At 40.5% G+C, this 23,833-nt stretch overlaps 2 protein-coding genes across 2 annotated transcripts in view; one reads left to right on the top strand and one right to left on the bottom strand.

The window, feature by feature from the left end:
* The window catches only part of tnpo1 (transportin 1), a 29,433-nt gene extending 18,068 nt beyond the window's left edge, over positions 1 to 11,365 (bottom strand). The window contains exons 1-5 of the mRNA XM_071524792.1: positions 11,278 to 11,365; positions 10,993 to 11,106; positions 9,036 to 9,111; positions 8,010 to 8,159; positions 5,871 to 5,977 (exon numbers count right to left, since the gene is read on the bottom strand). Of these exons, the coding sequence (XP_071380893.1) occupies positions 5,871 to 5,977; positions 8,010 to 8,159; positions 9,036 to 9,111; positions 10,993 to 11,097 (438 nt within the window). The 5' untranslated portion in view covers positions 11,098 to 11,106; positions 11,278 to 11,365. The remainder of the gene's footprint in view (positions 1 to 5,870; positions 5,978 to 8,009; positions 8,160 to 9,035; positions 9,112 to 10,992; positions 11,107 to 11,277) is intronic.
* Positions 11,366 to 14,538: 3,173 nt separating this feature from the next.
* On the top strand, positions 14,539 to 22,828 carry mob1bb (MOB kinase activator 1Bb). Its single transcript, XM_071524794.1, has 6 exons — positions 14,539 to 14,856; positions 16,202 to 16,368; positions 18,613 to 18,706; positions 18,975 to 19,108; positions 21,406 to 21,569; positions 21,703 to 22,828. Exons 1-6 carry the CDS (start codon positions 14,843 to 14,845, stop codon positions 21,778 to 21,780), a joined length of 651 nt encoding a protein of 216 aa, XP_071380895.1. The 5' UTR covers positions 14,539 to 14,842; the 3' UTR covers positions 21,781 to 22,828.
* The last annotated feature ends 1,005 nt before the right edge of the window (positions 22,829 to 23,833 follow it).

Here is a 23,833-nt window from a genome sequence, read left to right as displayed (position 1 = left end):
GATAAACCTAAATGCAACAGAACATCGGTAGCCAGCAAAGTAAACAAGGAAGTGTGTGAGCAACGCTAAAAACTATCAAATGGACTATTGTAACTGAAATGCTGTCAGCTATTTTTAGCTGTTGCAGTGTGAGTGTTATTGTGTTGAAAGGATGTGTTTTAATCACTTTTTGGGTTCAACTGTTAGAGACTGTGTGTGTGTAATGGAGAACAGCTCTCCTGGTGATCTGGAGGTATGACAGTAAGTGACGAAGTTTTGAACACAATCAACCATTTATTAGTTAACATAGAGGGATGCGATCAGCTGACACAGCAAAGCAGGGTGAGGAAAAAAAAAAATCAGGAGGACAGTAGCATCCATTATGAGTAAGTGAGCAGGCGTTGGGAAGGTTACTTCCATTTACAAATAGACAGCATCTGATGTAACTACCCCTTGTGCCATTTTAGGAGAGTGCCTATTACTATTACTACCATGTAGAAACTTTTCTTGGATTTTAAAGGGAAAAGGGTGAGAGTATGTATGTCATTGAGATCAAGTAGGCACCTCCAATCACAGATGTTTGGTGTAATTAGGCCCACAGCACCTCCAGAAGACTCAGCAATATGTTCTGTAGTCCCAGGACCAACCCCGTCCAAACCCACTTTCCACACTAAACAGAACTATATTCATCATCTTGTACTTAGTTCACAACGTTACCCAATCATTTCTAAACTCACTATCAGTCTCAACAGCAATAGGCTAAGGAGACTGGTTTCTGAACTGCAGAGGGCTGTTTCAGAAAAGTCAGATTAACAAAGTGTACCAACAAATAGAGGCTAAAGGGACAGCTGACCCGGCTGGCTTCAAAATGTAATAATGTGCATTTGTGTGCCAGCGTGTCAACAGATAAGGGCATACAGATGGGAGTGGCCTTAATGCATACCAATGACGTTGAAGAGTCTAAAATGTAATCCTCCCTTGGAGTCCTGCTGTGGAAGGTCATTAAATGCAAGAATGCAAGTCATGCAGATGACAGCACGCTAGTGTAAGGAGAGGTATGCATTTAGTTAACCAAACGTTTCCTTCAGGCTCCTCATTCGCAAATATGAACATGTGTTCAAATAAGGCTTGAAACGACAAAGCATTAAAGCACATGCGCATTTGCCCTCCAAATTGGCATCAAACTTCACCCTGACAACACCATCGCAACCACTTCCCAACTGCCATTAATCAAAACAGTAAAACTGCTCTTAGGCAAAACCTATATAAAGCCATCCGCCAACGTTCTAGGCACTTGGCATCCAACACACCTGCTCAAGTCTTTTTATAGAGCACATAGAATGGGGTACAGCATGGCGGCAAAGGGGTCTCTTCCAATAACTGCTGCTCTTCAGCAGCAAAACAAGACGGACAGGACATGGCATAGTGTGTTTGTCCACTGTTGGCAAGTCAGTCAGTTAGGCCTAACTGAAGATGTCATCGCATTCAAAACTACAGGAGCTCAATATTTACCCAGCTCAATCTACCCTCGTACCAAATACCCCCCCTCTCTCTACCACCCCCTCTCTCCCTGTCCCCAACAGCAGCAATGAGTTACAGCTCTGTGAGGCTGTGTGGGGGACTGTGCTGTGCACACATGTAATGAGGATAATCTAGTAATAGGCTGATGAGGATAATCTTCATATGCAGATATAAACACACAGACAGAGGAGATGTGGACTGATCAAAATGGACCAAGGCCAGCATGTCTGAGATCTGTATTCAAACGTGTTGGAGCTTACAAGTCACACGCAGTTCCCTTCATCTGCAGCCCTACAAAATAATGCCAAAATAGGTTTTCAAGTGCAGTTGGCAGCAATGACGTGGATTATTTAGAAGCCCCTATGGCAATAATTAATGTTTTCAAAAATGGGTCTGGCACAGCACAGACACTGCCTTCTCCAGTACATTTAAAGCGTCTCCATCAGGCCTACCGTATTCATCCTGGTTTGTAACCATCTGTTCTCCTCGGAATTCATTTTCGCTTTTCTGAGTGAAACTAAAAAAAAACTATCATCAAGCATTACTTCATTACACCAAAACATGGGAAAAAGGTAGCCTAAGGAAGCATCACTAGCAAACAAGATTAATTTCCACAATTAATACAAGGAAACTAGATGCCCCACAAAATACAACTGAAAGCACTTTCATCAAATTTGAAATCCAATGCAGCCCAAATCCTTTGTCAGAAAAGGAGCCAAATACCTGTCTAGTGTGCCTACAGGTGTAGCTACTGCATTCACAGGTAGGATAGGTAGGAGAATGCAAAAGCTGGTTAATGCAGGTTAATATGGGATATGGGAAAGTAGCACCCCTGATGTTTTGATCAATAACCCTATAAAGCCCAGTTTGTGCTATGGGGCAGTTATAATCTTTCATTCTTACATTATCATAAAGTATATCCACCATGTCTTTTCAAAAAACTGAGCACATTTGTCTTGAACTTGTTAGACTTGTGCAATAAACTGTCAGTTTGTTGACTGTTAAAAATAAAGGCAAGATAAGAGTGTGAAGAGATCGAAAGTGCTGCAAAATAGCCTCGCTTCCTTACCCTGATGAGGACCATGGGGTCAAAACGTGTTGGGCACATTAAACCTTTCATATGAAATGTTAAATACAATAAAAGCTTCTTAAAGGTTTTTAATGGTTAAAGTTGGTGTCATTTTCCAGATTGGCAGATGAAATTGCTGCCAAACTAGCTAGTTGTTATCAGTAGTTCCAACTAATTTGTGGGACCAATGATCTTATTTCACACTATTTTCAAGAGGATAAACACTCTTAAGTAACACTTAAGTAACCATGTAGGACGTTAACGATTGGTGAGAAGTGCCGAGTGAGGCGGTACTTCCAATCTAAACAAACCCAACTTCACAGTTTGTTAGACCCGCCTGCTCTTGCCCCTTTCATCCAATGGGGGCTTTCTGTGTGCGCGCATTGTTTCTTTAAAAATAAAATGCATATTGTTTGCTTTTATACTAATATTTTATTCTTACATCTTCGACCCATAAATCTCCTCCATGGATTATGTCACTACATATCTCTGAAGTTTGGATTTGATATCGTAATTGATGAGCGATATCATGAATGGGACTGGATGGCAATTGTGTGACAATGGCTTGTAAACATCCACAGTAATTTCGTGAGAAAGAGAGAGGCCAATCTGGAAAATGAGGCTAACTTTCACCAACACCAGAGGAATCCTTTAACCTATTTTGGAGTGCCTTGGATCTCTTCTTCCTCATGACTTTAATACCCGTTCTTTCCATAGAGCACCCAATCCGGCTATCTTTAACATCAAAAGTTAAGAAGCTTTCCAGCCTCCTAACTGTTTTTTCAAAAACATAGTGTCTTATGAGCAGAGGCTACATTTGGTCACCGTTCCAGTGTTAAGCCTTGCACACATACACCTCAAGATCCTCTCTGCAGAAAATAGCTGACCTAAATCTTAGCTTCTGAATGAGCTTTGTACAAGAGGCTCACTGTGTAGCTACAAGGAGACATTTTTGTGTGTATCTTATATGTTCAGTAGCTCATTTACTTTCCCGATGTTTTACAAATCTTGCTTACATTTCAGATAATGTGACTCACTGAAAATCATACGGCCATTTGTGCATTATGCTGTGATGAATAACACTCTGGCAGGACACATTTTAAATACTCCTCAGCCCAGCTGAATTTAGCATATTTTCCTGCAGAGTGTGTGTGTGTGTGTGTGTCCGTGTCCAACTACTGTGACCGACTCCCCTATGGTGCCTGATGTTGCAGGCATATGCAGCTGACGGCAAATAAATGAGCAGTAGGTATATAAGAGTTTAAGTGTGGGTACAGCACTATCAGACAGATCAGATGTTATTGCTGTGGTCCAACACCCAGAAGCCACCACACAGCATTATGGAACAACAATTTTAGGGAGCATGCACCCACCATTCCCATGTAACAACACTGTAAGTTCTTGACATAATCAAGGCTTACTGTATCAAGCAAGTACTGTAGAGCAAACATTTAATGAGATAATGCCAGACATCAGATTCAGTGTTCTGGACTAGACCTGAGGATGTTATTCAACTGCATTTCACCTCTTTAATTCCAGAAGTAAGGGGCACAGGGAGAAAAGGCCTACAACGGTTACGACCCATCCAATCGAGAGGGCCGAGGTATTACAGCCTGAGCCGAGTGTCCCTGCCTTTCCACATTCACAGCAAGCATGCCATACTGCTGGACTGGTCCATTAGCACAGTGAGGGGGGCAATGAATGGGATGCAACGATGGCATGATAAACTACAGAGAAAATGCCCAACTTGCAGTTAAAGACTGAACACCACTTTGTTGTTTTTGCTGATATGCATATTATGAAGCTATTCTGGGTAATGGTGTGAGCCAAGTCAGAAAATGGGGTCATATGGCTTTCTGGTAAAAAGGGTAGGAAGAGAGGGAGGAAAAAAATGATTTCATGTTGAATAATCTGCCGTTCTGGGTGTCGATCCAGCTGTGAGAATGCCTTCAGCTGATCCGGCCAGCAGGACGCCATCCAGATGCTGCTTTATAGTTGACCCAACTCCCTCACTTCCATAATAAACAAATAAACAGACACGCAACAGACACGCCATGTTCCTACGGACAAAAATGTGCTCTTTTACAGGCGCACACAACCATGCACAACTGTGATATAACACATAATCACAAATGTGTGTGCATTTTCTCTTTTCTCTCTCACACACACACAGAGCAAAAAGCTGTTGCAAAGACTCATTTTATCCGTTTTGGGGCGAGCTGACTGTAAGACACGACAGTCAGACAAGAAATTTATATTGGATTAATATTGGAGGAATTTAAGCGTTACGCACAGCTGTCATTTAAACCTCTGCACAAGCATCCCATGTTCCCACAGTAATGACAATGTTAATATACAATAATAACTAGGGCTGGGCGATATGACCTGATATACATATCATGATACATTGTCACATTTACCTTAATCTCACAAGTCCGATAACTGTCCAAAATCAGCATGTTGCACACTTAACCCGATAGATGATCAGATGAGTCTGACCCATGGAATGCTATGCAAGCTATGACTCTGTCAGAGTCTGACATCTGCACATTGGCTAGTTACAAAATACCTCTCCCGGCAAAAACGACTGCTTATAGAGTTACTTTGACTTACCGGGATGGTGTGTGTGTGTGGGACTTGTCTCTCTCCCTGCAATGTATTCATGATGATGTAAAAACAACAAAGTATGGAAAAGAGACATCGCTTACGTAGCACTCCATGGGTCTGAGTAGTCAGGCTATGTAGAGATGAGCGGATATATTGTCCTTCTCTTGTGTTCATAACTTGCTAACAACTCTCTCAAGCAGAAGTGCTCTTTCCCCGGGCTCTACTCTACGGGGGCAGGAAGTATATGAGCGTAGTTCCAGTCAGGGTTCCAGTTACACACGCCCAAGCAGAAGTTGCCCCCAGAGTCTAATCCATCCTGATTCGACTCTGGGGGGCTCTGAGTTACCAAACCTCAGGAGATGGAGGTTGTGCACTGTCGTGCACACAAACCTTGCGCTGCCACGGTGGCCTCATGAGGTTTGGTAACGCGGAAGCTAAATACTATGGAGGAAGATTCGATCTGCATGAAATAATGGATAAATTTAGTGTCAGTTTTCGTAAATTTTCAGTATACTGCCCAGCCCTAACAAAAATAATACCTAATGCTACGACAATTACAGTGACACTAGCCCATATATTTTGACAGAAATATCTAAAAGCCACGTTTGAAGCCGAAATGCTGCAATATATACTGCAGAACAGGAACCCAGATCCCAAATCTCAAATCTCCTATATCTCCATTGTTAACCCTTACCTCGCATGTGTTGTAGTCCTCTGAGTCCAGCAACAGGCAGAGTTTAGGCAGAAGCTCTGGCCAGTTTTGCAGCTCTCCCTTGGAGGCAATAGTGGTGATGAGGATACCTGTGATGGAGAGGCATCGTTACCTTATGTGTAACAGAACAACGAGGGATGTACAGATAACACTATGTCACTGACAATACAGATAGAAGAATGCAAATTTACATGTCTGTGTGCCAAGTATCAATCCACTGCAGACCTTAATAACTACACAGCTGTTAATAATCCATTTGTATGGATGTACTCTAATTTGGATTAGTGTTGTCATACCAAAATGTTGAATTCTGTAACCAAATCCAGTTTAAGTACTATGATTTCAAATCCAAATCAGTATTACAGGCAAAACAAGAACATGAGCTGCCTATAATGTCCCACCATAATCACCATGATATTAAACATAACCAGTTATGCTAATGAGGTTATTAAGATAATTTCTCCATTAATTAGCAAATATTTTTGTCAACATACTTATCTTCACATAACACATATGTGGTACTAATATGAACTCCATAAGGCATTCGCCTAAAGTAGTTTCAAGAAAAACTGTTTTTAAACATTAATATGGAAATTTATGCAGGAAGTTGCTCCAAAATCTAATCAGATCATCTACTCTCTAGGTTGGTAACTGTGCACACAGTTATTTACACACAGACAGACACACACAGACACCACCATGACAACATAATTAGTATGCCTAGGGTTGGGTTCTGTTACCCAGTTCCGTTTTGGAACCGGGTAACAGAATGCTAAGGGGGCCCACAAATGTAATGAATATGCACTTAACACAGCATCATGTAAAACCTATGAGTGCAGTGTTGCAAGTCTTTTTGAATTTGCATTTTTTTATGACCATTTCCATGCCATATTTTTTAAAGATGATGCACTATATACCAGTGGCATCTAAAATCATCTTGGCATCTATCTATCGCTTTATGAGCTAAAGGTGATGTAGGGTTTGATCTAGGCCAAGCCACTGGACTAATGTCCTGCTGGAATTTGGTCAGTGTGCCCAATTGACGCTCATTAAAATCATGGCTGATGGAAACTCCAAATGAGACACATTAGCTAAAACCACAGCCTACGACTCTATTTCCTGTGTATTCAATTCTTTTTAAACAAACAATACAAGATATCAGGGCAATTATTTAAGCTTGGGGAAAAAAAAAAATTAAAAACACCATAATCAGCCCAACATGATATTTGCTTTTGGATTTGTGGGCATACACTAGGCTATTTTCTGAAAGTGAGTCAGACGTTTTCTGAATCAGGAGAAGGGTCTCCTATCACCGAGGCTGCCTGGAATTACGTCACATCACAGCATTAGCTGCTAGGGGCAAAAGGGATGACAGCCTGAAGAGACTACAGGAGGCTAGACTAGTGACGGTAAAGATGTGGGGTGGCTTTTGGTTTGAAATATAACAAACAGTCTTAGTTAGCTCTTTCTTAGCAAACAGGGCTAAAATTATGTGGAACACACTGTCAAAAAATATGTGGCTACTTGAGCCAAAGCCAACAGTAACAAAACTGGAGTTAGCCAACAACACTAAAACTGTCAGAAGTAAAAAAGCTTGTAGTAAAAGGACAGCATGACCGTTACTGGATACGTTTGAGTTGGACACTTTCAGTATCACATTGCATTGGTTGTGTTTCCCTTTACTATAGTCTTTTGTGATTAAGTACAACCTTGTCTTCTGGCGCTGAATTTGTAGCACTTGGCATGTGGCCAATAGTCATGCATGTAAATGTACAGCATGTTGCTGCGTCGCCAATCAAAGTTGAATGCAGCAAAACTGATAGGGAGTAAATAAAACTGATTTCTCTAGTAATATATTTAACAAAAAATTAAAGCTTTGAAAGTTGCCGTCAAACATCCTAATATTTTTTGGTACTCTGTAGTATTGATGTAATTTAGTTAGTTAATTCAGTTCTGCCAATTTCACTGCTCAAGACGTTGTAACATTACCGGTTAAGTTCCGTATGGACCGTATGTGTGAACAATGCCAGAACATTACCACCACAAGCACACACAACGTTAGGACGCTGTGATGCAGGAAGGCTGATACAACATTCAGTGGAACCAGAGGATGCAACTTACCCACAGTGGCCCGGATGAGGGGAGAGGAGTCTCCGATGTTTTGGAGACACTCGCTCTTGATGAATTCAGACACACCATTGGGGAAGTTCTGATAATGGGCTTTCACATTGTTCTTCAGTATCAGCCCGCTCAGGGACCGAGTTGGCTCATCTTAGGGGGAGGAGAGAGTAGCAAGGTAGGAATTGTAAAACAATACAATACTGTACAAACCTTATAGCTGAGTCCTAATATACATGAACAAGTAAGAGGTAACAGTGAGTGAGTGTTGGTGCCTCATTTATTAACTGCCTGCTTCAGTCATTAACTGTTCACAGGATCGCATTGCCATCGCACTCCCTTTCCCTCACCCCAGCATGGTGCAGAACATAAACACAGGACCCGTAGTTCTGCTTTCACTGTGTGAAAAATGCAGAGTGCCTGAATAGGCATTGAGAAAACTGGTGCAACTAATTAACCAATGATAAATAGCAACAAGAAGCTCTATCTAATGTTATTTATGAATTTCAACATTTGCAATTACACTGAAAATGATTTTGCAGTGACCAGCTACACAAGTGCCATTAGAAATGTTTGCTACTTGTGAATAACCAAATCTCCTTAAGTATCTCTATAAAAAATGTGGCAAATATTTACAAGACATGCTTTGGTGGCCAATAAATGAACTTCCATGGATAAACAATCTATTCCTTTCATCCCAACTAACAGCAATACTGCAAACGCCATCCTAAAATGTCTTAACTCTAACATTTGGGTCATCTACTGTGCAGACAGTCAGGTCAAGAGTTGAGTGGTGCCAGGCATTAGGTTTAAAATTAGAGTGACCCATATTCTGAGTGCCACATCATCTGTAGCAAAGATGCCATTGGGTCACTCGAGTCACGGCCAGACAGACCTGTCACTAAGCAGTTACATAAAAGTGACACGACTAACGTTCACACTGTCCAGTACCATCAGAGGAGTGAGGGAAAAAAAACTGCAGAGACAAAGGACTGAAATGGCAGGCAAATAAACAGACAGACTGCTTACCTTCTGATTTCAACTTTGTGAGAACAAATATCAAATAGTTGTTAAAGTCTGGATACTGGTTCAACTGCTCAAGTCTCTGGGAAATGTGGTTGAGGAAGACAATGTGTCGACATTTGGCATGCAAGAACAGCATGCAGTCACAGTGCTACTGTAATCTGTAAGCTGTAAGACAATAACGGCAAAACAGACTGTTTCTTTTAGCCTTGTGGATTGCCACAATTCCAGAAATGTACTGCTAGTGCTGTGCATGTGTGAATGCTGCATGAAACCCACAATGCACCTGTGATCGACACCCGTTGGGTTACTTCGGAGCACCTGTTACCTCACCTCTCATGCACACACCACGAGCCCACGTGTACCCCCCAGGTGTGGTCGTAACACAGTGCATGTGTAATTACACATGCACTGTGTTACGACCACACCTGGTGCCACCGGAGATGAGACAGCGGGTGTGTATGTGGTCAAGTGGTGCTGCTGTGTTAGTGCACAGTGGATGTATAGGTGTGTGTGTGTGTGTGTGTGTAAAATACTGCATACACCCATCAAGGTGTCACATTTAGGCTAATATGGCAAGATGTATGTCAGTTAGCTATACAGCACATGTAAAAAAGTTAAACATAAGTAAAATTAATAAGCAGGTCAGCAAAATTCAGAAGGACCGGTACCATGCAGCAGTGTCTTCTGTCCCAAGTCAAGCACTGAATACGCTGAATAATCATGATAACACATTTGCAATTCACAAAGACGTGATATATGCTACCTGACAGACTTAGTAATAATCATGATCTACTGTACATCTTACGTAACTACATTTATGTCTGGGTCACACTACATGACGTTTAGTCGGATTTCATGCCTGACTGAGTTCAATGCTTGCCTTTTGATCTAGTTGCGGCCATCAGCTTATTTCAAACATGCTTGATTTTTAAGATTTAAATCTGGACAAATCTTGATGGCCCCCTGTAATGCGAGATAGAGCAAGACACATATCTCACAATGAAAAACTTGTATTGATCTGATAGCATTCAATTTTCATGTTTTCATTCAAATTTGATGCTAAGCAAGATGGCTTTGGCGGAGCAGTATTGTGATCAGATTTAAATTATAGGATGACATGGCAATCACTGGTTGCTGCAAAAAAATCCAGCACTGAATATCCAGTTCCTTTGTCTGTTTTCTATTCCCCCATGATAGCAGAAGTGTGCATGTTTACACTGTACATGAATCCAATCATTTCATGCGTTATTCGTGCTCTGCCACAGCACCTCGTGTATACACCTTTAACAACAGCGTGACAAGTCATTAAAGACCTGTCTGATGTGAAATTTCTCTGTTTGCAGTCTGACAGGATTTCAACAGTCTTGTAGTCATTATTATTTCTCATCATTGTCACAACGCTGTTACACTGGATTTGATCAACATCGGTCTGCTCTGCCATTTAACGGGTCAACTGATATATATAGTCAAATCAATTTCTATTTGGTTATCATCTACTCTACAGTATAAAATTAGGCTCTGGCTATTGTCTGCATTTCCTGTCTTGGGGGGCTTTTGGACCAACGCAAAGGAAGCACAGCAGTAAATGTACAGTGACAATGTATGGAAAGGCGATTACAGGACTAGCACCGGATCCTACTTCCCGGTGACGCTTGCTGGTCGCGGTCAGGATCGGAAAACAATTAGCATTAGGTCAATCTCTGACTGGCAAGAGAAAAGACGTGAAGCACAGCACGATGCTTTAGCTAACTACATGGGAATACTGTAGCTGATATTGGCGACAAAAGCAAACAGCCTGTCACACCAACCAGTCAGCACCAGTGTGCTTGCTAATAACGGTAACCACGGCTAATATTAGCGGTTAGCCTGTTGCGTCCACCTAGCTGCGTTATTCTGCACTGAACACATTAAAAATATACATGTCTCGACATCTAACTAGGTCTGGCCGGGAGAAGGATACTTGCTGGACGGATCTCTGAGTGGACGTATCTGGCGACTGGGACTCTTTCAAGAGCTGTAAAATTTGTTGAAGTCCTTGCTCGTCTGGCTTCCACTCACACTCCATCTTGATTTGCTGCAGCGGAAAAAAAACAGTGGATTTGGATCACATCAGCCAGCGGATCCCACTCGTAGAGGCAAATGTGTTTTCAGCAGAGCAGAGCAGAGACACGTAACATTAGCTAGCTGGATAAACCGATTTTTAGCTAGAGGGCGAGTTTAGCTGTTTTAGACTCAACTGACGTACCCAAGTATAAGTGACTTTATCCTGAAATGTGACCGTCTGTCTGGCTCCTCAGACATGGGCCTGTCAAAGCAAGAACATCCGTTTTCGCAACAAGCTGGAAAGCTGCTGGCCACACAGATTCATGTCGCATTTAACTAGCAGCCTCCTCAGCTGAGAGCTGTCCGACGGGTCCTAGTGCTAGACCCTTTTCATCAAGACATGTTTACCAAGACTAGGCTGGATGTTGTACGGAAAACAGCACAGACATTACTTTTTCTAAACCGTGCGGCTAGAAAAATAATAGGCTACTGTTTAATATGTAGTCTTAAACCGCGGCTTTACTCAAACCTCTCCGAGATGTGCTGCCTTCAGGTACTGCTCTGAAACTACTACTTCCGCGTCCTCGCGCATTCAGCTCTCCCACAACCGGAAATAATAAAAATGGACTCTGCAACAAAATGATGATTATTATTTTTTTTATTTTATTTTTTTGGGTGTGTTGTTAGCTGTTTTATTTAAGAAATCAATTGGCACAGATCTACTGTGTGCTGCTACAGAAGAATGAAAAGGAAAAATTGTGCATCAGTCATGTAGCCTAATGAATGTCTTAATTATTTTATTACAAATAAAACGTGACAATTAACATTTGAACAAAGATGATAAATAAACATAGATTAAACAACCACTAGACAACCACTTACATTAATAAAATATATAACTTTCCCATCAACTGTTGACAACCTCCTTGTTGACAACTCGGTGACCCCACTCATGCTGCGTTCAGGGCTTATCGGAATAAGCAACATCTCATTGCTACAACTTGGAAGCGTTCACATTGGAACGTTGGATTTGTGTAAGTAGAGTTGATTGTATATTACTATAAACATAATTGATCATTTGGATTTTTTAAATTATATTAGACAGACAATATCGGTGGATTCGCTGCAGTGTCTGTCGTTTGTGTTGACACACCTCCTAAATTCATGATGCATTGTGGGGTTGGGCTGCGTCAGGTATGATGGGACAACATCATCAATTGCACATAAACTGTTCCAAATGGCTTCCACTTCGTTTCGCTCCCTCCTCTCCTTCACTCCATTCCTCCACTCGTCTCCTCCAAGCTACTTCCTGGTAGGAGAGGAATACATCCATGGGAAGGAGGAATAGTGAAAAAGCTTTGGGGCGCACCCCATATTCCCCAAAGCACTTGAAGGCAGCAAGGGATCCGTCTCATTGATTAATCGATTAATTATTATTATTTTATTTAATCTATGGATGAGTCGCACATCTATAAGCAGTAAATATAAATACGTAACAGCGGAAGAAAATGAAAAACAGCGACATCTTGAGGCTCTTCAGGGTAATGTATGAATACCTATAGACTGTAATAGTGCTGGGTGTCTCAAATATAGATGAGGCCTACATGGTAATTACATAAACCTATATTTTTAAAACATTCAGAGGGTTGATCCAAATTTGTGAGTCCAATTAGGCTACATGTTTGGGCCAGTTGCAATTTTGTTTTTAAACGTTTTTGTAAAAAGACATTCCAATACAAAAATGATCATTTTAAATGTTCAGTGTGCATTTGTGTGTCAAAGTACCCATATAAGTCAATGTGTATTTATTTTGACAACAACTGCTGGCTTATATTTATTTTCAGATTTTTGAGACAAATATTTTAGCCTACCTCTTTCATAGTGTATAAAAATATAGAAATAATGTCTATGCAATCCACAAATATCCACACAATCCACTAACATGAATCCATCCATAGATAGATACGCATTTTTTCCCCCCAAAATTGACATGTTGAATCTGTATCTGTGAATCAAATTACACATGTGTAAGATAGGTTTATTTACACATTTGTGTGTGTGTGTGTGTGTGTGTGTGTGTGTTTGATTGTATCACCACTGTCTGCAACACGTCCCAAAGAACAGCAGCATACAAGTTATATGGCAGTTAGCTATACGGTTTGCCTTTATTTGGCCTACTTTTGAAAAGTGATATAATCAGAACTGTTTAGATTTGCAGATTATCACTAATAGTGATAAATAGTGTTTCACATTGCCACAAAGTGTCAAAAGTGGCTCATACACTTTGGTTAATCTGTCTATGAATGGCTGTTGAGAGACTGCTGGATAATGAAAGGAGGAATGTGAGAAAAGGGCAGCTGGTGAAGGAATTCTGAGTCACATTTGGTACAAAGTGTTGAGCATGTGTTTGTAATTTAGCCTGAATAAAAAAAAATCTCAATAAGATTTTGTGCTGTTTGAATTTTGTATCTTCACATTAATTTAAAAAATGTCCTTTTCACTTTGACTGAATAAACTACTTTGGATAGATGACAACAATGAAAATCACAAGTAAATGCATTTTGAAAGCCTATAGTGTACAAGAAAATGAGCAGAAAGTCAAGGGGATGAATATTGTTCCAGCCACTGTTCATTTAATTTCTTAAATTGCATCTTTTTTTTTTTTTTTTTTAAATATCATAACTAATTTAGCTGGTTTAGGGCCATATAGCCTAGTGAAGCATCTCAAAAGTTATTCAAGCTGAGCTGATTTCCAACTAACTTACATACAGCTCCACACTATAAGCAAATAAGATAATTGCCAATATCATGGCATTAATCTTATCAGGGGTTATGCCTTAAATATATTAAGCCCCTCAAAAAGGGTAATACCTATGTAGGTACATAGACCTTAACCACCACTTAATAGCAATATATTGTGTTAATCAAAGAAGATAAACATACAATCATAATGTTTATTAATATGACATGGCAGTTATCACATAAATATTGATCACCAAGTGGTGGTAGCATGCCCAGCTATGTGCTATTTGCTACTACACCACTGTTTGTTTTTTATGTCTTTTTTATGTATAGAGACTTCATAATTACACATGTTCTCCCTACAGAGTAGATGATCTGATTAGATTTTGGAACACCTAGCTGCATATATTTGCATATTAATGAGGGAATTTACTGAGGCTGTGGTTGTGGAGAATAGTTGAAACAACCTGGGGATGAGAGAGGGAGTATGGTAGTAAGTAGAACCCATGTAATTTTTGTCGTTTGTTATTTTTTATTTTTTTTTATGTTAGATTCTGTAGAATGTTGTTCTGTAGAATTTATCAAACCGTAAAACTACAATTCCGCTACAGCAGGTGGCAGAATGTACCTGAAACGCCGGTCGCGAGCTGCCACAAACTGAAAGCAGCAGCAGAAGAAGAAGAAGAGTAGCTGTGCCCATTATTTTCCAGTGGACGGCAGCAAACGGCCGGGATGTGTGGAGTCTGCCTCAAATCTCGGATGAAGAAGTAAGCACTCCCTGCGCTGCCTCTCAGTACAGAGCAGCAGAGATAGTGGAGCAGCTCGTCCTCAACTCATCTGTTTTATCGAGTTTGTGTTTTTATCACAATAATAGAAATTTCGGTTAGTTTTTCCCACAAGGACCGCTTTGGAAAGTCCGAGACGAACGAGGACGACGGGGGAGAGTTGGACAAACCATCCGGCTGGTCTGGCTCCACTTTGCTTGTTATTTGCCAAGGGAGTTATTTTCAGCTGTCCGAAGAAACATGAGCTTTCTTTTGTGAGTTAACATTGGTGTGATGAATGCTTGTTTCTCCTTATCACTTAGCCTATTCCCCAGGAAATTTCCAGTGGTACACAGCTAGCTAACAGCTAACGATAGCTTACTATGGGCTAAGACTACTTCCTGGAATTGCCTCTAATGCTGATATGATTCGCGTTGCTTTTCCATAGATTTTATCATTAACAAACAGCAGTATTGATAGCATACTAACATTAACTTCGTAAAATCTTGTAGTGTGTTCTGCCATCAAACCTAACGCACCGCCGACTGATCCTAAGGCTAATTTAAGGGGGAGGTCCACAGTCTGGCCTGGCTATTTGCTGGTGTGAACACTTTTGTTGGCACAGGCTAGTTAAGCCCCATGTAAGATGAACGCACCTCATCTCGATCCCGATATTATAGCAAAGTAACGCGTTTTTTCCTGCACCTTTGTTGCATACATATCAATCCTGTGTCTGAATAAAAGCCGGAATGGGAGGGCGGAAAAGAATGGCTGAATGCGCCCTCTGGTGAGGATGATGGTGTTTGGTGATGGGAAGGGGACCTGTGTTAAAATTCAACAACAGTCAGTGTTGGATGAGCATCAGTAAAAAAAATGTCCTGCATTGTCACCACGTTCACTTTGATCCAAGCAATTCGAGGGCGACATCATGTTTAGTATTTGAAATGTAGTCAAACCTATGACATCTTTGTACATAGGCTAGATGCCATCAGAGCATCTCCTCATCTTCATCATCATCACCATCAGACACGAGGGTCCAGAGACACGTTTGTTCATACCCAGGTCCTAATGGTTTAAAGCTGAGTGGATCAAAAACACTTTTATATTGTCATGGACACCATTTACTCCAAGCTCTAAGTGTTTGGTTCTATATTTATTCAATAATCCATTGCTATGTGGCAAATGACAGCTTGTATCTTGCCCTTCATAAGTAAATAACTATCATTTAATGTTTTCACGAAATTAGTGTACTGATTAAAGAAGAAAACTCTGGATTTATTTCAATGTGAAACATGTTATGGTGAGTCACTAAAACTCTAGTGTGATGGGGCATGGAGAGGGATTGGATGCTGTACCTCTCCAAGTGGCCTGATAACTCATTATACACAGAGAGAAACACCTGGTTTTCTACGTCACTCCCCTGCCCTCCCATTCTGATTCTGCCAGGCCCTTCATGCCAACTAGAGCTTGGTAACTTTGTGATAATCTTGTTTTTTTTTTTGTTTTTGTAAAGAAAAGTCCATCACCTACGCCTACATTATCTCATTATTTGTCATCATATCTCACTACTCCTTTCCTAACCACACCATTTTTGTTCCTCTTTGAAAATGTGACTCACAGTGGAAATCGTTCATCCAAGACATTCAAGCCCAAGAAGAATATTCCGGAGGGTTCTCACCAGTATGAGCTGTTGAAACATGCCGAGGCCACACTGGGAAGTGGAAATCTGCGCATGGCAGTCATGTTGCCTGAGGGGGAAGACTTGAATGAGTGGGTCGCAGTCAACAGTAAGGGCCTTATTTACCTTTACCCCCGCTCTCACAGTGTAGCATTGTTTATATTTTTAAGTTATGTTATCTTTGACACAAAGTACTTTAGATATATACAGGTTAGTTATTTGTTTGACAAATGGAACTATTTAAAATGGAGTAGTAGTACATTAGATAATTTTTCAGCCATCCAGGTAATGGGATCCTTTATTGATATTAGTCTCCCCCCCCCCCCCCCCCCCGCCACCATAAATACATTTGAATTCTGTGGGAAACATTGCATCAGTCTTTTTTTTGCTAGTTTAATCTTTGTATGCCTTGCAGGAATGCTGTTCCTGAAATCTCAATTAGTCCACATGAAGAATCAGCTGAAGAGCTTTTTTCATGGCTAGTGAAGTGAACTATTAGGGCAACTTCTTGGCATTCGCTCTAAGGACCATGTGCATTCATGCTGGAAAAAACAACTGTGAATGTTAAATAGACTTCATTGTCTATACTGTGAGGGCCTGTTTACTTTCTCTGAAATTGAGACAAATGGCTGGTCAGTAGAAGCCTTATTTCCTCTTGCAAAGAGTTGACTCTAGGGTTTTAAATTTTCAGAGGTTTAGTCCCCTGACTCTTGAATAAGGTTTTTATTTAAAATCCGTAACTACAACCAAAAGAGGAGATCTGAGTAGGATTTGAGGTGCTTGAAATTGGATTTGAACACTTTTTGCCACAGGGGCAATGTAGCTCACATAAAACAAGGGGGTGAATACTTTTCTAAATCCGATTTTTCTTTTATTTGAATGTTATGCTTTCACTTAAACACACACAGTCGCTAGACTACATTGCATAGTCTTCAGAAAGAGAAAACAATGAATGTATGCATTTGGTGAATGTATTTTGAAATCCCTTTGTAGCACGAGAAGATGGGAAAAGTAAAATGGGGTGAACATTACTTGCTTTATTTACCTGACGTCAACAAGTATGTGTAATCTGTACTCAAAAAGTTCCCCTGGCTAGCTACGTAATCACAATACTTGTAATTCCCATTTTCATAAAAGGTTAGTAGAACTGGTTGGGTATTGGTCAATGTTACACAAGCCACTTTGTTCCCTTCCAGAAAGGGAAGTTGGGACAAAATCACTGTGAAAAATGTTGGTGCCATGACATGAGAGTATAGTTAGCAGTAATTTCTGCTACAACCACGTACAAAAGATTTACCATATGAGCACTGCCCAGTATGAACAGCTCACCTCATTTTGACTAAACAATACTGTCAGTGAAGTCTGTATCACCTGACTACTTCTGATGTCCTATGGCTCTTTGCATATACTTATCTATCTAGGTCCTAGGAAAATTTTAAACAGACTTGTACAGAAAAGTATTGAAGGCCACCAAACTACAGCTGTCACTGCACTGTCAACGTGTAGGACAGTTTATCGGTGTGTGTGTGGCACAATGAACAGACCTTTGTTCATTTAACTTCACTTTTTTCCCATGTGATGACTACTTCAGCTGGTTTTGTGTCAGATTACAAAGCATCTGAAAATTTGTGGTGAATTGCCAATTAGCCTTTTCAAGCCACTATCATAGCAAACAAGTTAATTGTAAACATGCCAATCAGAAATATGTATCGTTCCATACTAAGATTTATAGCTTTACCTTGTATTCTCGTAATAAGGCAGTGATAACTTGAATGAGGTTAGAAGCATGAACTGTACAGCATGGGCTCTTAGCTCTATTGATCAGTAACATGCAGGGGTTTGAAAATCTACAGTGTAGATGATGGTTGTTTTCCATACTACATATTTTTTTTAATATCAAACCTTCACCTTGCTACAAGAGTTTTTGAACAAAAATATTTTTAGGGAGACTAAATCAATCTAAACAAATAAAAAAGGGAGCTGAAGTCTCTCTAAACCAGACCTACTGCACCTATGCCTCATCTGTTCACTGTGTACTGTGTACATCTGTACAATGTGTTCTTCTTTTCTGTGAGATTAGCAAATGGAGAACCAACTCTAACACTACCAACACTTCAAATGATCTCTCTGACTGATTCTAGGCCAAAGTTGGCTGTGTGCCTCAGGGAATGGCTGATACGCAGTTTGGTCAGATAACTGGAGTGTGTACTTGTATACAGTTTGGACTGGGGATTGAAACTAGGAGGGTGAAAATCAAACTGTGGGGAAACGTGATTCCAGCTACTCATGCGGGCACATATGGTATTTGGTCTTATGTACGTTAGATTGATCATGTTGTTTGTGCATTTTTCAGCTGTGGATTTCTTCAACCAGATCAATATGCTCTATGGGACCATCACAGACTTTTGCACTGAGGAAAGCTGTCCGGTCATGTCTGCTGGTCCTAAGTAAGTGTATGGATGTGGATATGCAAGAGTCCATGTGTATATAATGAGAATGAGCCGTTCTGTTGCCGGCATCAGCCTGATGTAAATGGGGCAGTGAGAAGCTTCTCTGTCCATTCAAAAATATTATTTTTCATAGATTGAATGATATCAGTGGTGCTAACTGTTGAATGCCAGAATGTGAACATCAATAAATGGAATCCAGGCAATGAGACACAAGATGGTCTAAATTGGGGCAAAATAAAATGTTTATCATCTGTCTTTCCTGTAGGTACGAGTACCACTGGGCTGATGGAACCAACATCAAGAAGCCAATCAAATGCTCTGCTCCCAAGTATATTGATTACCTCATGACCTGGGTGCAAGACCAGCTTGATGATGAGACACTTTTCCCTTCAAAGATTGGTATGATTTTATATCTGTTGCCTCTGTTCTGTCAAAGCCATCTTTTTTTGTATGTGGTTCTTATCTTGTACTGCTTGGTCACCATTTGTACTCAGTTCTGAAGAATAGCAACTTCTACATACATACTGCTGAATGTCCACTGACTAGGGGTGCGGCAGTCATGTTGTACTTGAAACTCATCAGAGGGTTATCGCTCACATCAATAACAGCTACCAGATACAGGGACTTTGTAGCACATTGTTTGATATGTACAAAAGAAAGTATTTCTCCTTGTTACATGGAAGTTGGAGATTTCACAGAAATTGAGGGACAGACGATGCTGCTTTTTGCATTAACTGCTGTCTTGTTTTTGAGACTTTCAAATTAGCAAAACCACATGGCATGCTTTTGGCGGACTAGAGCAGCAGTGGTCACGTTAGTAGTCACTAATTCACCTACCGGTTGATAATGTTAATTTGATAATTATGTTTTCCTTCTAATAATTTTCATTTATAATATCTGGGACATGCATACCTTGACTTGGTGTGGAGCTGCCATGCAAATAGTGAGACTGGTCTGCGAACATAAGTGAATGCCACTATTTTGAACACCAGAGGGTGCGCGCCCATAATCTTTCACCATCCCATTCGCGCTCACATCTACCACTAACCAATTGTTTATAAAACCTCCTATCGGCCCCGATTAATCAAGCAAACCAGTAAATTGGTCGACCTCTATTTCAGTGATATTTTCAGAGTTACATATTCAGTGATTGCTCATCTTGCTGGCTAAGATGGTAGAGGGCCAAAAAAAGAGAGGTAGATTTTGCAAACATAGCAACAACTCAACCTCCCAGCTAGCTGAGGCTTGTGCTGTCTGGGGTGGAGCACTGTAGATGGATGACAGTCAGTACAAAGGAATGTTTGAAGCATCACTTGGTACTCCTTAGTACAATGAGCCAGTAACTGAAGGTGATCTGCTGCATTTACAGATGAGGGTATCTATTTCATAATTGCATTATTGTCTATAATAGATGCATCTCTGTAATTCCATTTACTGGTAATATCCCTCTTTCCACCACTACCTCAAATGAGTCCTAGCTCAAGCCTGTGACGGAGCTAGCCTCTCTCTCCAACTTCTTCAAGCTCAGAGCATCCATGACTCGAGTTCAGCAGCATAGAAAAGGACATGCATGGAATCAGTGACTCCATGTCCTGTTGGAGGTCCATCACCAGCTTCTTTTTATTATTGAATTTGGGCTGCAGGTGTTTCTCTGTACACAATGAGATGAAGCTCTCCACCAGACTTCTGTACTGTACTCCTTATCCCTTCACTGATGCACCGTACTCTTGAGGAGTCTTCAGAGAGCTGCACAGTCACAGTGCAGGATTTTCACAACACAATGTGGCAGCTCTGCAGCTCAGATTAAACTGTCTGCACCTGTCATTTGATTGTTTATTTAATATGGCCCGACTTCCCGGCTCGGTGGAGTTCTCCATTTTTAAGCACTGTGATTGGCCCCGATTGGTGTCTAAACATCACCCATTCGGAAAACTTTGATACAACGAACCGAACTAGTAGTGGAAAAGTATTGGTGAAGGCCAACATGCGGTCTGGCGGGCAGGCGTGGTACAAAGTCTTGCAGGTGCGGGCGAGTGCAGCATTAAAGTGTGCAGGCGGGTGTGGCGCAAAAAGCAGCGGGAGTTGGCAGGAGCGGTCTTGAAAAAACAGGCCCATGCAGAGCTCTACTCTAGAGAACAGTGCTGTAACAGTGTAGAAGTTTCTTAACTGCAGTAACAGATTAACAGTACATTGGCGTGCTTTTGTGTTAGTCTCTAGCATTTTTAATGCACTTCCCTTGAGTCTTACAAACTGTGGTCTGCCTGTGTGGCAGCCTGTAAACCCCGGCACCATAGGTTTATCCCCTAGCAGGAAGAGATGGTTGATGTTTGAGGCACTAAAAAGATGTTTTAAAAAATCCTTTTGTTCTGTCAGCATTATTCTAGTGAGAGCAAGTCTTATAGAGCTTGAGTGATTGTGATCGAGTGAATTTTTGTATATTGATCTGTGTCATTCCGTTTCCTGTGTTCATTACTTTGGCCAGAGAAATGTAATTAAAAGCAGTGTTTCAAGAAATCTAGATATTGATATACAGATAATATCTCCAAATGATCAAATTAAATTTGGACTCCTAAGAATCCAGTTATCTGAAAATGATCTTGTCAGTCCTTCTAGCAACTGTGTTAAATGCACTCCAGGTCTTATTTGACTAGGATCTGAGTAACGTCTTCTCTTTCTTCCCTTCTTTTGTACCCAAGGCGTCCCCTTCAAGCGAAACTTTATGTCTGTGGCGAAGACCATTCTGAAGCGCCTGTTCAGGGTCTACGCCCACATCTACCACCAGCACTTTGACTCGGTCATGCAACTGCAAGAGGAGGCCCACCTCAACACGTCGTTCAAACACTTCATCTTCTTTGTTCAAGTAAAGAGATTCTGACAAATATGTATTGGTTTTGATGCAATGTATTTGATCAGTAAATATTATCAAGTAAAAACATATAGGAGAGAGGAGATTTGGATGATAATGTTTGCTCCCTTTCACTTGTCTTTTTCAGGAGTTCAACCTCATTGACAGGAAAGAGCTGGTCCCACTGCAGGAGCTGATTGAAAAACTGACGACAAAGGATAGATAAACAGCAATGTAATCCTTCTTTCTATGGTCTCCTAGTTTTGCACAGATACCCACCCCACCCTGGCTGTATGTATGCAGTATATACTATATTTCCATTTGGGGAAATGTTTTTAATAAGGCCAGGAACAAGGAAGGGTCTTGATAGGTTAAGGCACCAGGACTAAGGCTATCAGGGATTACATACTTAATTGAACAAACCACGGTTGAACATGTTGGAGAAAATGGTTTTAGCTCTTTGGACAAATCCCCAGAACTCATGTTATCAGTATTCAGTTATGGCTTACATTTAGGGTAGTAGAGACCTATGTCCATTATTGTTATATTAGACTCTGCACAGCTTTTCTTTCACATGGATTTATAACAACACTACACAGGCATTTCCATGCAGTTTGATTTCCATTTCCAACTCAACCACAGGTGGGAGTAGTGTGTAAGCACAGTTGCTGTAATGTAATAGGGAAGGTCTGTTGATATTATGAAAAGAATTTAGGGGAACCTTTAAGCCACTTCAACAACCAGTCACTAATTACGTTATCCATTTATCTATATAGAAAGAGCTGGATCCCGGTTTGTTAGTATTCAAATTGGTAATTGCCCAAGTCTGTCAATATATCAAAAAGATTCCCAAGTGCCTGGCATGGCTCATAATCACTCTCTATATGAACAGTGAAGACTGTAAGATAAAGGCCATATACTCTGCTTTGTGAAACCACTGACATGCTTGCCATTGATTAATGGATTGCACCCCCCGCCCCCCGATCTCAGCATCCAATTTGTATGGCTCTAAATTCATGTTTCACTAAACCCCTGTTCTACTTATCAGTTGGTTCATAGGACATTTTTTTTCTTTAAAGCATACTACTCACCTAGCTTCCCCTTTTTGTTCCAAAATCTCTCTTGCCAAGTGCTCTGTGCAGGTTATGATAAATGAATGTGTTGAGAGACATAGAAGTGAGGCTAGCTTCCAGCTAGGAGTCTAACGTAGTGTAGCAGGGACTACAAAAATTATTATAGTGTTTCCTAGTGACATGTTCCTGTATAGTAGTTGGACGGGGGGGGGGGGGGGGGGTGTTTTTTTTTTTTTTCCTTTGTTTTTTTTTTCTTGATCCAATCTTGAAGTAGGGACAAATTTTAACTGTCAAGGAAAGTCTTCAAGGCAACTGAAACCTTGAAAACTGTATATAATGGTCCATATATAGAAGTAGAGAGTTGTGTTAAAAGTCACAACCTCCACTGTTGAAATACTAATGTATTTAATTGGATTATGCTGCATCCCTTGTTAGCTAACTAGCCATGAAGCACTTTGAACAACAACAATTTTCCTGACCTCTCTTTTGCCTGAATGTTTATTCTACATAGACTGTGCTTTGTGAGAAGCTGTACTACGTGGTTGATCATAGTTTGTTTCCTCCCTCATATTTGCCCAAATGAATGTTATTGAATTGCTTAACCACCTCTGAAATAGGCTATATGGCATATACAAGTGAGATTTCTTATGCTTTTGTATGGTCTGAGTTGTGTGTTGCTGTGCTTCAGACAGCAGATGCATGTACTTTTTCCAATCTCAAAGTGTAGTTTACTATGCAATAATTGACACAACGCTCCAAGGGTTACCAGCCGCCTCATTCATACTTTACCCATTCAACATTTTTTTCCTTTTATAGTGTTTAAATTCGGATGTGTGATAATAATAGAATTGATTTTCTTTCGGTTTTGAATTTTGTCCAGTAAGACACACAAACAATGACATAAACGTTTTATATATCTTCCTATCTGGAATTTTCAGGAAGGTGTAGGCCTAATCCAGAAATGCAAACGTGTAAATACTAAGGTTAGATCTGTCTTAAAGATAATTTTCAGCAAGCATGGAGTGGTAGCTTTTGGTTAAAGAATGCATCATTATCGAGTCTTTTTAGAGGCCGCTTTCCCTCCCTATTTGGACGTTAACATTTCTTTTTATCATCCATTTTCGACATTTTCCTCTTCCTTAGATGATTATTATGAATGTTATTGCTCATCACATATCTGAAAATGTAATAGAGAAACATAGGTAG

The sequence above is a fragment of the Centroberyx affinis genome, unplaced genomic scaffold (genome assembly GCF_046629955.1).
Source record: "Centroberyx affinis isolate AG114_WGS23_722 - 3 ecotype Tasmania unplaced genomic scaffold, CSIRO-AGI_Caff_v1 ptg001233l_1, whole genome shotgun sequence".
Classification (NCBI taxonomy): domain Eukaryota; kingdom Metazoa; phylum Chordata; class Actinopteri; order Beryciformes; family Berycidae; genus Centroberyx; species Centroberyx affinis.
Note: the sequence above shows the minus strand (reverse complement) of the source record. Positions and strands in the feature narration are given on the sequence as shown.